The sequence below is a fragment of the Manacus vitellinus genome, unplaced genomic scaffold (assembly GCF_001715985.3).
Source record: "Manacus vitellinus isolate BGI_N305 unplaced genomic scaffold, ASM171598v3 scaffold_46_pilon, whole genome shotgun sequence".
Taxonomy (NCBI): Eukaryota; Metazoa; Chordata; class Aves; order Passeriformes; family Pipridae; genus Manacus; species Manacus vitellinus.
This window is the reverse complement of record NW_021940578.1, coordinates 1,802,087-1,817,555: the sequence shown is the minus strand read 5'-3', so window position 1 is coordinate 1,817,555 and position 15,469 is coordinate 1,802,087. Positions and strand designations below refer to the sequence as shown.

General features: G+C 49.7%; 1 protein-coding gene across 2 annotated transcripts; it reads right to left on the bottom strand.

Moving 5' to 3' along the window:
* Window positions 1–10,404: 10,404 nt before the first annotated feature.
* TMEM52 (transmembrane protein 52) lies at window positions 10,405–15,325 on the bottom strand. Of its 2 annotated transcripts, none has more exons than XM_008928681.2 (4): window positions 15,213–15,325; window positions 14,382–14,512; window positions 12,997–13,166; window positions 10,405–12,391 (listed from the first exon to the last, which is right to left on the bottom strand). In XM_008928681.2, exons 2-4 carry the CDS (start codon window positions 14,411–14,413, stop codon window positions 12,081–12,083), a joined length of 513 nt encoding a protein of 170 aa, XP_008926929.1. In that variant the 5' UTR covers window positions 14,414–14,512; window positions 15,213–15,325; the 3' UTR covers window positions 10,405–12,080. The 2 variants fall into 2 exon arrangements, with proteins under 2 accessions (XP_008926929.1, XP_017935001.1); XM_018079512.1 differs by having other exon boundaries at window positions 14,391–14,512.
* Window positions 15,326–15,469: the final 144 nt, after the last annotated feature.

Genomic DNA, 15,469 nt, shown 5'->3' with positions numbered 1-15,469 from the left:
CAGAATTTTCACCAAACGGTGACATTTCTCAAACCTGGGGCTTCCACACAGGCCAGGACTAGGTCAGCTCACACAAAAATAGCAGTTTTTCTCCTGAAGCTTGGGTGAGATGTACAGAAGCTCTGTGAGCAGGTTGCTCCACAGTTCTCAATTGCAAAATTTCTTGCACCTTTTTCTCAATCAGCTGCTGTTATTAACCCCTTTGTAGGGAGCATCCTGACTGAGGTGAACCTTTAGGCAGTCCCACTTTATAAGTTATTTTTTGCATGCAAATAGCATTGCTGCCATAAAAAATTTACATATTTTCATTGTATTGCAATGTATTGCATGATTCTTATGGTAACTCAAGATGCTCCTGGTCTCTGAAGGACTGTCACCATTAGGGTGTAAATTATGCTCTGTGAAAAAAGGTGAAAGATCAGCACTTCTCAAGATTGCATAGCTCCTCAGGTGGATTAAGAATACTGCTGAAGTAATAAATAATTATGTTTTTCCTCTTTCTTTCTCTATTTGTGACTTCAGGTAAGTGTCTCTAATAGACTTACTCAAAATAATAATTCCAAGGACCAGCTCATATCCCAGAATCACCCCAGCACTGTCTCCCCTTCCATAATAATTTGCCTGCCTGTGTATCCTTTGATTGCTGTGGTGTGCATCCTGTTAAACCTGGAGAGATCCACAGGGACATTCCTGGCAGTTTGATCCAGTTTGAGGTTCTCCATTTGGTCCCAAAAGCAATGCAGAGCTCTCCTTTCTCCCGACTTTCCACCCAAATTAGATGAAGCTTTTACAATGTTTAAATTTCAGCTTCCTTCCCGAGTCTGTTCAGAACTCTTTTCCTTAACTCTCATTTTATTTTCCAAACCCTGGTTCAGAACTGCTCCAACCTGCTGTTATTTGCCAGTTCTCTAACAGCTGAATGACAACCATGGCTGCTCCTTCCCGAGGAAGGACCCAGGTAGCAGAATATCAAGATGGTTCATTAAAGGAAATAAATCAGCAAAAGCACACTGAACAGAAATGCTCAGGGAGGGCAGGCAGAGCAAAAAGTAGGAGTAGCTCAGTCTCCTTAGTTACATTCTGCATTCTCACAGTTTCTTTCGGTTCCCCTGTTATTATGGAACAAAAGAGTTATTTTAAACGACTTCTGAGAACATCGCATAAAATTAGCAAAACTGTTGGAGTCTGAGGAGAACAGAACTGACAGCGTTTTAAGGTGAGGGGAGCTGGTTCTGGGAGGCTGCATGTAATTCAGGACACAAAGGCAGCAGAGTCCATACACCTGAGTTCCTGACTAATGATCCTCAGGAAGACGATCCTGAACTTCTTACTTGTGGTGAGGATTAGGATGGTCGATCTCCAGTGGGTTCAAGGACAGTTAGCTCAGAATTGCTGAGAGACTTTGCAAGTCACTCCACGGGAACTGAGGGGCAATGATGTGAAATTATTAAGCCACTAACCCTGGGCAGCTGGTGGAAAGAAGGGAGATGAAATGCTGGGGTTGGTGGAACCTGGATCTGGTGTCCCTTGCAGTCAGCACCAGAATTTTATACTGTGCTAAATTCCTACAGCGTGGTACAAATATGCAGGTTTGTGATCAATATGAATATTTGTTCAACAAAATACAGAACTCTGCTGGGAGCCAGCTCTGTTCTGATTCTTTGTTTGTTCTTCATCTTCTAACCTTGAAACATATATAGGTGACTTAAGGTTGGTCCAAGCCTGTTTGTACACTTCTCAACCACCAATTCTCCTTTTTTCCCCCTTTTCTTTATGCAAACCCACATTGGGAGGGCCAGAAGAGTAGGGTTTGGGTGGTTTTATTTTCCTACAATCAGAATTGTATCAGAGCTCTCCTCCCTGTGCTGGTTCTTCTAATACTCAGGTGTGTGTTATGGGTTTACATTTGGTGCTGTACCATTAAATTTGCAAGCTGTAGCTTGGCTTTTAAAAGTGCTCCTGGGAAATAATATGATGGCAACAATAACATTATAATAATCTTAGAAATCAGGTTCTACAGTTCTGCAAACACACACATGTGCACCCAGCCACCTGCACACGTGTAGGTCACCCTTTAAGTAAGCTGGTAAGGAACATTTCAGTTGCATGGATGCTGATTAAGCAGTTGGAGTGAAAGCTTAAAGCCTGATATTTCCCCGTTTAAAGGGACTTTCCTCAGGGGGTTAATTGTCTTATTGAGCAACTAACAGAAAAACAACTGGCACCCAGGAGATGCTGAGTTCAGAATCCACCCTGGGAATTCAGCCTGGCTCCTGAACTTCCTGTGATGCCAGGCACAGCAGAGCAGTGGGGAAGGTGAAACACCTTCAGACCCAGAGAGGATTTGCTTACCTAGCTCCGTGTCAGATTCCCAGGGAACGTTCTTCCAGCCCTGCCAGCAGCTTTGGAAAGCAGGTGTGTGTCCTGGGGAAGCTGCTCCCAAACCCTGGAATTACTGAGGAGAGCACTGGTCTGTGAGAGCCTTACCTGCAGCTGAGGGAGAGAATCCAGGCAACAAAAACTGCATTCATGAAGCAAAAATATTTAGGGTCAGGGGACTTGTACCACAGTCCCTGGAGAATCTCTGTTTAGTCAAACAAAGCCTCATTGCAGTAAAGAAAAGGGATAAGGGGTCCTCAGAAAGTTCAATAGTTATTAATTTAATTGCAATAGCTAGTAATGTAAGATTCAGTAACATAAGTAACAAAAGCCACCCCCTTTCCCCAAGGGTCACATGTCACCATGAACGAGCACAAAACATGGGGACAATTTCGAATAAGTGAACTTGCAGCAGTATTTTTAACAGCTTAGATTACTGGGTAGTGCTTCAGAGAATAGATTTGTTTCCTCTGAATTTAATATTTTAAAACAGTAATTGAATGATTTCATTTCTCCACATTCCCACCTTTTATTTAATTTTTTTTCCCTATGGACTATGGGCTGCTGTCATAACGTACCTACAGATAATTTGCTCTGCAAAGGATTTAAAAAGAACACCTTAGAGAAAAAAACAACCTTGAAAAACAGGTCATATCAGTACCACCTTACAGTACCTTACAGTACTAGAAATATAATACACAAATGTGCTTCTCACCGTTTAAAACGTGAGCTTCTGTTTAGAGTTTCATTTATTTTTAGGATCAGATGAGTCCATTTCAACTCTTGCATCTCCCCATAGCTCCATATCGGGGTTTAAATCCTCGTAACAGATGCAATAGGAATAAAGATGAATGACATTTTCAGTACTTTTAATAAAACCTCTTTCCACTGCCAAAATTAATGTCGGGGTGGAAGCTAAAAGCACTCTGTGGTTTACCAATATGGCCCAGTCAGCAGAACTGCATCCAGATCCAGCATCCCCCTTTGGCACTGGTAATTGATGCTGCTCCTATTTATTATTTATTAATCTCCTGCTCACTGCAGCTCAGTGACCCTCCTGCTTTCTGCTCTCTGGTGGGAATAATGGGGGTGTTCAGCCCTCCCTGCTGCCCCAGGCCAGCCCTTGCACTGGGCACGAGTGACTGCCCTGGCTGTGCTTCCAGGTTGGATGTTTTTCCAGCCCGGGGGCAGGCTGGGCGCTGGGAACACGTGTCTCCCGGGAAAGCTGTCAGATGGGATCCAAGGGCACGCTCTGCCCTGGCTGGAGAGACAGGGGAGGTTATTTCCAGTAATGGCTTTGCTGAGCCTGTGCTGCAGCTAAACCTGGCTCTGGGCACTTGTGTGCAGCAGTGAGAGGAGATCTTGGGAACAGAAACACTCCATCCAGGGGACTGACAGAGCTGTAGCTCCCTGCCTGTCCTCTTCCCGGCCCAGAATAGCCCGTGTTGTGGCTCAGGAGAAGGATGAGCTGTGCAGCTCCACGGGGGCTGCTCCAGCTGTGCTGGGGACAGGGACAGGAGCAGGGGCTGCCTCTGCTCTTTTCCCCCGTATGGCACATTCTGTTCAGGAGATGGGCTGGTGATGGAATAAACTCTGCTTGGAGGAGCTTAGTCACACACACTCTGCCAGTACAGCACGCTGGGTCTGTCAGAGCAGGAGGGAATTTTTGTAGGGAACGTGTACGCTGTGCACTGGAGCTCTGGTAGCACAGCCACACATCCCAGAGACAGCTCCACAGGCAGATTCCAGAACTGGAAGCATCGAGAGCTGCACCAGTGCCTTGCCAGCTCAGTTCAGCCCTGGTGAGGGCTTCACTGCGTGGAGATACTGCTGCTGAGATCCCCCTGAGGGCTTTGCACGGGCACAGACACACAGATCAGGGCCTGTTTCTGCAGACTGAGGTTTCTAACACACTCAGGCATCACCATTCTCCCAAACTTAACACCAGCCTCCAGCTATAGTGCCATTCACAGATTTCCTGCCTGTTTTGCTTTGAGGCTCAAGCTTGACCCCGAGATGAGCTCAGTTGGTTCAAACTCGGTGCTAATGATGCCAAACTCACAGGTTCAGTCCCCTGTATGAGCCATTCACTTGACCTGGACTCAGTGATCCTTGTGGGTCCCTTCCAACTCAGAATGTTCTGGGATTCTGTGACAACTGGACTGCCTGGCCCTTGGCCTGGTGTGTAGCAAGCTGTTTTTAAAGGACACCAAAGCCTAGATAAAAATCTAAGAAGTGATATTAGCCTTTTAAAATTAGTGATATCTTAGGCATTGACATGATCCATACCTGGCTTTCCATAGTTTTTCTTGCATTTGTAACAAATTTACATTATGGGCAAATCCCCCACTGCCACAGATAACAGCTTTACCCAATTCCCTGTGGAAATGGGATGGATGTCACCCAGAGTCACCTGTACCCACTGATCATGTGTGATTATGGACCGGGGGCAGCTTTGGGTGCAGTTCCAGAACACAGCTCAGCAGCTGAGGAGGTTTTGGGGACACAGTGTTGGCACCAAGAACCCCTGGTCTGTGCTGCCCCCCGGGACACTCCAGCTGAAGGTGTTGGCTCCAAACTCCCACTGCTCTGCAGCCTCAAGAGCTCTCACTCAGCCCCAGCTCGAGTGTGTTCCCTGCTGCTCTGCATGTGAGGAGGTGGAGGAAGGAAATCTGGAGAGGAAGCTGAACTTCCTGTGCCAGAGATTTTAGGCTGGAACCTTCCCTGAATTCAAGACAATGCAGGAACAGCTTTAGATGTGAATCACTGGAGCTCAGACGTGCAAGATTTGAAGGCAGACCCTTCTGCATCCACACCTGTGATTAGAGGTTCACGGGCTGCTGGGAAGCCCAGGAACCACCTGACTGATTTTTGGACCCGGCCGTTGCCTCTTCCCACCCTGTCTCCTGTCTGCTCAGAAACTCCTCCTTTTTTAGTTTCATTTCTCTGAATGTTGTTTCAGACTCAAAGTAGCCAGTTGGGGTGTGAGGATTAGTCACGGGGCCGTGGGTGAGTGACCCCACAAACCGAGGTACGAAGGGAAGAGGCTCCCAGTGGCCACCTTGAAGGACAAGGTGTGAGCACAGAAACAGGAGAGAGGTCAGAAGGGCTGTGTAACAGAGCCAGCAGCTGATCAGACACATGTACACACTTGCAGGTTTATGTTTTATAATTATAAATGGATGAAGAAGTCACCAAACTAATCCCACAGATGCTCAAGTTATCCTGGTTTTTTTCTGTTCTCTAATTCTGTTGGCACGTGTTACCAGCATCTTGCACGTCAATTAAAGATTAAAGCTTGGAGATTGTGGGGCATAGGTTTTGTACCCAAAATAGCAGGATATGTTAAGAAATCAAGAGGTGGGAATCAATCAGAAACTTTGATTCTTCTTCATTATTATTCCAGCACAGCACTGGGTTTACAGTATCACTGGCTACAATTCACACAAGAAAACAAGGGCAAGTATTTTTCATCAATGACCATTTTGATTGAAACCCGTGGGAGCAAGGCCATCATGCTCTGATGAAATACAGTTTTCTTGTTGGTGACAATAAAACTAGAGAAAGGAAGGGAAATAGGTCTTCCTTTTCTGTCCTGGAAGAGCATTATTCCTTATGTTCTTTTTTTTTTAATCCAGGCAATTTCCTGTGCTTCTAAAGCACGATGTCCCACAGGAGGGGGATTTATAGAGCACCTTCCACCCTAAAGCACCAGGCAAAGCAGGAGGAAGGTTGCATTTATTTTCCCTGCTTCCCAGCAGCTGCTGCATTTGTGATCACACAGTTCCTGTGGGTGCATCTCCCCTCTCTCCTCTGCTCTCTCTGATTTCATCTTGCTGGTTTTCCCCCCTCTGGGACACAGCTGAGCAGCACCAGAGGTAGCTGCTGGGATGGCTGGTGGCCAGCTCTGGCTGTGGGGGATGATGCAAGGTCAGGGTGAGCAGTGCAATAACCCACAGCCCCAGGGGAGAGGCACAGGGACAGGGACCCAGCTCTGCTCCCTGCAGATGTACAAGGAGAGGATGAGCAGGCTGGGGGTCCTCGGCCTCAAGATGAGGTGGTTCAGGAGGGATCTATCAACCAACTGCCAGGGTGAGAAGCAGTGGGAACAACCTAAAATACAGGAAATCCCATTCAGAGGACTCCTTTCACTCTAAGGGTGGTCAGAAGTAGAACAGGTTGTCCCGAGGGGCAGTGAGATCTGAATCCTTGGGGAATTCAGAGCTGAAGCAGGCAGGGCTCTGCTGAGCAAGGTTAGAGGATGGCCAAAGGTCCCTTCCAACCCCTGTGATCCCAGAAGTGTTTGCCAATGGAAACCAGAGGCAGAGACATTGAAATTGGTGCAGATCTGGATGCCCAGGATATCGGTGGCAGGGATGGAGCCTGTCACACTCCAGGATGTTTCTTGATTGAAAGAGAGCCCTACTCATTGTTATAGATTTTTTTCCCCTGATTATTACAGTGGAAAATAACAGAATATATGTCCCAGATGGCCCAAACCAGTATTTTACAGCAGGTACAGGGCCTTTTATCAAGGTGAAAAAGCCTTTAAGTGAAATAAGTGCGGAACAAGCCGACCTTCCCACGGCCACTCCGGCTCACTGCCCCCATCTGCTGGGAACAGCCGGAGGGAAACCTTCCCCAAATACACCCGGCGTTGTTTGTTTTCGTGGCCGTCTGGTTCCCTGGCTCCTCACAGCCCTCTTGCCTTCCAGCCCAGCCGGAGTGACCCGGTGTGGGGGCAGAACAGCCCCCCTCTGCCTCCTGCCCTGGGGGTGTCTGACAGCTCCCTCCCACAGGAGCTGCTGGGTTAAAAGGACGCTGCTCAGGGGGGAAAGGACGTTTCTTGCCCCATGGAGCTGAAAAAAGCTTCCTGCTCCTCTCCCCTCGGCAAGGAATGTTGTGGTGATGTCTGGATTAGGTACCTGAAGTCCAGGGGCTCTTTCTAAATCTCACACTCAGCCCGGGTTTCTTCTCTGGATTTCCCCCCTTAAGAGGGGGAGGGAGTGGGGAGGTTTTTTCCCTGCACTTCATGTCCCACACAAAGTTCATCATGCTCTGACTGTACCTGTAGTTCATTATGACAGCGCTGCCCACGCTCCACGTATTCATCCTCAAAATTCCCTGCAGGAAAAGGCAGTGCTACATCCCCATTTCCAGGCCAGTGGCACACTGGGGGGCCCAGGGCACTACCTGGACCTTGGCACTGCCCTTCCTTCCTTGTGGGTGGAAGGAAGGAGGTTCTGCCATAAACTGGAAAGGGAAAAAGCAATGCACACTTGGGAGCTCAACATCAGGCCCTTCTTTGTTTTGCCTCCTTTTTGAGCTACTTGGGAAAGCACAGTAAAAACTGAGTAAAAAAATCAAACTCCGTAATGCAGATTCAGGAATTTCTACGTTCGAAATAGAAACTCTCTCCAAGTGCCCAAGGTGTTATTCTAAAAAAAAACCCAAACAACCAAAACCCTTTTAAAGTCTGTGTTCTTTTCTACAGGCCCTTCTTTCCTCCCAGGAAGATTAAAAAGAGCTCTGGCATTTTGTATTCTAAATTTTGACTGACCAGAACAAAATGTTTTCCCGGCAACGTGGTTTTGCACCTCAGCCTTTCTTGTTCACTGACCTTAGGATGCAGAATTTCATAAAACATTTATTGTCTTCTCCAGTTTTTAGAGCACAATTCCCCTGTGATACCCTGTTTTCACCGTCTGCTCTGAGTAGGATTCCAAGGCTTCTCTCGCAGTTCGAATTTTAATTGGGGGTGAAGGGAAGAACCTCTGCTATTTGCAGCAAAATTAGTCAGTGCCCTCCCTAAGCAAAAAGGACTCCAACAGGTAAAGATGGTTAGAATGAGAGCCAGGAGACAGCCAAGAACCTGCAAAGTGATTCTGGGAGAGGTGTTTTGTCCCCAGGTGAGCAGGTTTTGCCCGTGTGTCCCAGTGTCCCACCCTCAGCACTGGCACAGCTGGGATCCTTTTCCCTCAAAAACTGCAGCTGGTAAAGATGAAATGCAGCTCAAAACCAACCCAACCAAACCTTCCTCTGAGCTATTTGAGGACAGCCAGACAGACAAAGAAATGGGTTTTCTCTGACTTTCCCTGTACCCAGACCCTGCTGATGCCTCGCTCTGGATGCTGCAGGTTTACCACTTAATGCTCTCCAAAGATCATAATGCATCAATTAGAAAAGCCATTGCAGAGGTACCACTTTCCCTGGATGGTTAACGAGCGTGGCCATAAAGGGATTTGCAACCCGAATTTCATGACAGAGCCAAGGTATAATTTGCTCTGGGCTATAAAGCCCATGAATTATTGAGGCAATTTACTTCCACGTCTGCGTTTCCTTTCAGGGCACAAGTGCTCGTGCTGGGAGCATGTGTGTGAGAGGAGAGGCAGGGCTGGAGGCACCAACCCCTCCAGCAGCCCAGCTCCCCAGCACAGGCCCTGCCACACAGCCAGCAAAGGACAACAGAAAGCAACTGGCAAAATGATCATTTTGGGCACACAAGAGGAGAAAAACTGCACGTGAACAGCACCAGGCTGAGGAGCAAATATAAACCACGATGGAAAATGCACTTTGGGTACTTACAGAGAGGGGCTTTTCCCTTCGAGGTGTCACAGAGCTGGTGTGGATACAGTGAGGCCTGAAGAGATCCAGTGAGGGAGAAAACCAGCAGCCTGACAAATCAGAACTCTTAGACCCTCCATCCAGCTGAGCCTGTAACCTGCTGGGGGACCAACCTCCCACTTGGTGTTCTTTTCAAACCTGCTTCCTTATGGAAGTGAGGCTTTGGAATCAGTCAAATCCACGTCCTGCCTCCCCTCCTTCCACTCTGCACACCCAGCTACAGGCATGAGCAACAAGGAACTCTCTCTGACTTATCCAATTAAACAGAAACAGCCCAGGTGATCACTCTTCCATCCTAATTCCTGCTATTTAGCCTTATGTAAGGCAGCTGGGAGCAACATTTTCCAGCTGTGTAGATGAGGATTCAGGAGAGCAGCCTTTCCATCCTCTGTTCTGACATTAGTTCCTTCAGGGGTCCTCTGCTCTCACTGTTCCCCCATGGGACAGGGGTTCTAACTGATGGACTGGGTTTCCTACACAAAAATAAACCGTTCTCAGGGTGGGAAGAGTTCTGTGTTTGCTGCAGGGATTCAAAGGGAATTTGTAAATCCCCTCCTCGTGATCTTTCTGTCTGGAGGGAGGTGACCTCTGCAGTGCTTTTGGGCTGAGGGAACCTGTGAAGGTGTAAATAATGACCATGGTGGGGGGATCTGCCCCCAAGGCTGTGATCCCACCCTGTGAAGGGTCAGATGGTTGAGATCAAGGGCTGAGCCATCACTGCTGAAAACACTGAGCAGCAAACCGAGCTGCTTGTGGTGTGCAGAGCAAGGCTGTGTCCCCACGGGCTGGCCGGGGCAGGAGTGATGTGAACAAAGCTTCTCTTTGAGGTAATGAACCACGTTATAAAGTTAGAGCCTGGGCAAAACACAAGGCTGTTCCTTAGGTGGAGAGAAACCCCCAGATTATGCCTTTGTTCCTGGGAATTCACGGGCATTTGGGGTTTGGTTGGGGTTTTGCATCCCCCCAAAGCGAAGGGACACAGTTTGGCAGCGCTGGGTCAGGTGCTGCCCGCACCCCAAAGCAGGAGCGCTGTGCAGGGGAGGGCAGGGAAGTCAACCCGTGGGGTTATTCCCATCCTCCCGCAGCAGGACCATCCCTTCCCGAACAGTGACTGCCCTCTTGTGTCAGTCACTGCGGCTTCCTCTGCCTGCGTTCACGTTCCGTTTGTGAGGGAGCTCAGCCATTTCCCTCCAACAGATATTCCCGCTCTGGAAAGGCAGAGGCTTTGTTCCTGAGTACTGTCCTGGTGGAAAAGTTCCACAAATAGAAACACATCTGCCGTGTTTGTGCCCTGCAGACACCCAGGGCTGGGCATGTGTTGCCCTCCCAGCCAGAGACACCCAGACAGTTCCCCTGGGTCATGCCCAGTCTCCATCTTGACAGAGGAAAAGAAGACAGGAGAAAGAATAAAACAGGAGAAATATAATTAAGAATGACAGAGAGGAGACACAAGAGAAGCAGATTTGTTACACCAGTCAGCCCTCATAGTAAGGGACATGCAAGTTAAATATAGAGCTGACCCTTCCCCGGGGAGCCACGGGCAGCTCACACACACCAGCGTGGCTGGCAGAGACCTTCAGTCTTAAATCATCAGTGCTCATTTCCAGAGCAGTTCTTGCAGTGATGGTTGGCAGAGAATAACAGTCTTCTAAAAGCTGTGCAGGCTTTTGTGCCCACCACTTCTACTGCTGGTTAATGGCAGACACTGGGGTTTGTGCTCCAGTGTTAACAGCACCAATGCTCAGCCTTTCCTTCCTGCTCCCATCCCACAGAGAATCCCAGAGCAAGGAGCCACCCTGGGCATTGCTCGTGTTCTTAAAGGCAGCCAAATTAGCACCTTGCTAAAGTGGAATCAAGAAAATCCCTACTCAGGAGTGGGCAAAATTCCTACCACTTGAAATAAGGAAGGGCAGGCAAGGGAAGGAGCTGGCATTTAAAAAAGGCCTCTCACAACCCATGTTTTTACCTGGGCTGTGACTGCTGTAACCAGCTCCAAGCTCCCAGGTTTAAAATGATGCCCAGCAGGTGTCCTTCTGTCAGTGCTTCCCAAAGGACCATCCCTAGGAGTAACTTCTTTGGGCTGTTGCCCAGCCTGTATGGTGGGATTTGTACCTACAGCTTATTCTGGCTGGTTTGTGCCACCCTGCTCATTCCTGAGCTCATCCATGTCCTGAACTGGGGAAAGCTGCCAGGAATCAGGGATCTTCTGTCCTGTGCTGAGACCCTGACACCTGAGCAGATAACAAAGGATAAAGGCATCTCTGAAATGCCTGATGGGTGTTTGAAACACCTGAGTAACACTGAACTTGTGTGCAAGGGCCTCTTTGGGACTAACGTGCATTTCACCTGGAGAAAACAAACACTGAAAGGATCCCCCACACAAGGCAGCTCTTCTCAAAGACAGGAATTTAAAGATTTACAAAACCTCAACAACAATCCCTTTGGGTCTCATGACCAACAACCACCAGGAAGTGTCTTTTCTCCTCTGCCTCTTTCCCTGTCTGTAGTTGTGGAACACAAGGAAGGCATTTCCCTCCACACACTCCCCTGTCCCTGCTTGGCATCTCCAGGCTCAGGAGGAACAGGAGCCTTTATGCAGCAGTTTGTGCTCAGCAATTTTCTGGACAGTTGATGTTCTCAAAAGAAGAGAAACTGCAGAGGCTGTTCAGTGGGACTTGTGGGGATTCCCCCTTCAGCTCCAGCTTGGGAAACTTCTGTTCTGGAACAACAGCTTCCTGCTTGTGCTGTTCTGAGTGTGTATTCCCAAGGTGGCAGAATTCCCCAGACCTTTCTTATTGCTGGACACAAGGAGTATTTTTTTATCAGGAGATGAACAAGCATTCACGTCCCACTTCTACAGGAATTTTTAAACTGCTGCCCTTTTACCTCGTTTCATATCCTTGAAGCAGCTTTACCAGGGGATTACAGAAGGCACAGAAAACATTTCTTCTGACAGATCATTGCAAGGGCACGAGAGGAAACACCTTCCCACCACAACCTACTTATAAACCCAAACTCTTCACGTCCTCTTTGATTCTTACAGTCCTTCCCTTCCTGAACTCCCCATCTGAAGTGAGTCACATCTGTGGCTGTTCTTTTGTGGCACCTTCTGAAGCCCCTGAATTTGCCTGTGTTGCTGGATCTCTGGTCACTGTGTCAGGTGGGTCCTGGCTGGGGCTCAGCCCCCCTGGTGTCCCCTGCTCAGGGATGTCCCTGAGTTTCCAGGTCACTTCAGCCTCCTGCTTTCCCATCTGCACGGCTTCGTCATAGGAGGGTGGCAAGTCCAGTGCATAGACACTGTAGGCTGGGGGGGACACAGTGTTCTTATCCATATCCACAAACACTGCAGGGATCTGCACACTTGGAGGGTACTGCCATGAGCTGTATGCTGGGAAGGAAAAGAATGGAAAATAGAAATGAAACACCTGCAAGGAACACTGATAAATAACGGGCTGATCTGCTTTTCTCCAAGATATTATGGGCTCGTTTCTGTGGTGTCAGACACATCACTGTGCATTTAAGCTGTCAGGAGAGAGTCCCCCCTGGTGGAGGCTGTGCATTCTCCCAAAGGAGGCAGCCAGGAGAGGAACATCTCTGCATCCCAGTGCCAGTGACTGCCGTGAGACACCTGACCCAGCACAGGGGGAACACAGGGGGCTCGGCTGGGTTGGGACAGGAACAGCTGGGAACCCTCACAGCGGAGAGAACTTGGGCTGGAATAGTCCCTCAGGAAAAAATGAGGGAGTGGTGAGAAGAACAGGTGGGGGAGAGGACACGTAAGAGGTTAACCCACCATGGACTTTATCCTAATCTCTCAAGCATCACATCCTCCTCGTCTCCTGCACCCACTCCCTGTGTCACCCTGGTGACCTCCCTGCATCTCCTGCCCACCCTGGGGGGCTGGAAGTTGTTCTGGGAGTGCCCTGGGAAGCTCCTGTTGTTGCAGGGGCTGGCCCAGGATTGCAGGCCCATGGGGCCCCCCGGGGTACTCACAGGTGACGGTGCTGTGGGCGGTGCTGTCGCTGTCGATGCCGATCCCTGCCAGCTCACAGGGGTGCCGAGGGAACGCCTCTGCCGGGAGCCTCTTCCTGCGGCAGCAGAACCTCACACAGCTCGCTGAGAGCCCGCAGAGCAGGAGCAGGAACACCGTGAGCAGGATCAGCCTGCGGGGAACAGCGTCACTGCAGGGCTGGGTCTCACTGCCCCAAGCTGAGGGGATCCCCCTGAACGGCTGCAGGGCAGGCCCAGCCTCCCGGGTTTAGTTCCCAATGGGCCCTGGATCCCGAGTTAGAAAGTTGGATCCCAGCCCCTGAATGCCAGGTTGAAGCACTGCTGCCCATGGGGACAGTCGGTCCTGGCTCGTGGATGCCACACCTTTGGGTTGTTCTGGCAGTGGGAATGGCTCTGCTTCCCACAGGAACAGAGGGTTTGTACTTGGAGTGAAATACAAGCACAAACTTTCACAAGTCTGGGGCCTACATTTATAAAGGAGCACAGAAATTATATTATATTAAGTTATATTTATGCCTTGAAAATGCAGTTCTACCTCTAGCCATTGTTTAAGGCTGGAGAGTTCTTTAACAATCTGCAGTGTCCCCAGGGTGATGTCCCGGTGTTTCAGGTCCTCCTCTGCTCTGAAACTCCACCTTCCTCTCCCCAGTTTCCCAAACAAACCCACTCTTTCCATGGAGGTTTTTAGAAGCCTTCTCAAGCTCTTCTGCATAACTGTGTATTTTTAAACAGCTCTTTGTATCAGCACGTGCTAAGAAAGCAGAGTATCAACCAAAGTGAGTCCAGACTGAAGGACAGGTAAAAGTCCCCAAGTCACTCTGTGTGCTGCCACCTAAGTTGATGTGTGGACAGAATGCAAACCGTAAAATTATGTTTGAATGTCTGTAATGCTCGTGTTAGGCAAGAGATGAAGGCATTTGTGACCAGAGCTTCCTCTCCTGCTGATCCCTATTCCCCCCTTTCAGTCACTCCAGCAGTTCCCAGGTGTGAGTTCAGAGAGCACACCCAGCCCTGAGGTGGCACCTCGAGCCCAGGATGGTGCCCGGGGCAATGCCAAGTCCCAACAAGTCTGTGCTGTGCAAACAGCCCAGAGCCAGCCAAGCTCTGGCTATTTAGGACCAACAAGGAGCCCTGCAGTCCAACTGTAGCACCCTCAGAAAGGAAAGATGACACAGCCCTGGACGAACGCTGGGCCTGACACCCTATCTGCCCTGGGCTCAGCTAATCCACTCCTCTGGCAGCTCCCAGAAAACAGGAGAAGCCCTTCCCTCCATCCCACCCCGAGAAGTGTTTCCATTCCCTGCTGCAAGTGCTGCTCCAAACAGCTCCTGCTGGCTGCGGGTCAGGGAGCTCAGGGACCAACTCACCAGACATACCACAGGCTGGTCCAGTCAGACATGTTCCGAGGGCATCTGGGAGGGAAGGCACAGGAGCCAGGGGGTTCAGCAGCTCCAGTCAAACAGCACCTGTGTGACAGGGAATACAATTCCCAGGATTTCTGAGGTGGAAAAGGGAAAGCAGTCAGTAAGAGTATGGAGCAAAACCTCTTTAGGTTTACTTTCAGAGAACTGTTCTTTGTAGCTGTAAAATTACTGCAGCTGAGAACATTCGGACAATCCCTCTGTACAAATTGGCTTCTGAGCCAACAAATGTTTTTACCAAGTGGTGCTTTACTCTTCTTGGGAGAAAGACAGACATGTGCAGGATTCCCAAAAACCAGATCAGAGTGTTGTTTGGAGGTAGCTGAGAGGAGGTGCCTCGTGGCACAGACCTGCCTGACACTGCCAGCCCAGACAATGCTGTGTCGAAGTTACTTTTCCCCAGCTCCAGTGCAGCCAGAGATGTTTTCAGCTCTGTTACAGTACAAGAGGAGAACAGCTTGTGTCACATTTGAGCAGTGCAGCTGCCACACTGTACCTCCTGAACCTCCTGCCATGGATTTCAGGCACCAGAACAAAGGTTTTGGCCACGGGGGAGGATCTGGAGACTGTTCACAAGTTGACACTTTCAGAGTCGTTTTGGGAGAGGATCGTTCACCTCAGTCTACAGAGCAAGGGTAGCCAAGTCAAATTTGTGAGCTGCTGAGCATCTCAGAGATCCAAATGCAGCTGTAAGGGGTGGCCATCAGCAGGTCACCGCTCTGACCTGGTCATATCCCTGGATCCCGGTGGGAGAGGGTCGGGCAGTGGGTTACTCACCGGTCAGAGCTCTCGCACTTCTCCCAGAAGAGCAGAGCGATGCCCGGGAAGGGCGGGAGCCGGGCCGGGAGCAGCCCCGGCCGGAGGAGGAGCACCCCGAGCACTGATCCCTCTGCTGAGCGGGGTCCGCGGTGGTGTCCGCGCTCCGGGGCTGAGCCGGGACAGCGACAGCGACAGCCGCGTCCTCAAGGACACGGGCTGGGCTGAAAGGGGACACCAAACCACGGGGAGCCGGGGCCACATCGGAATAAATAACC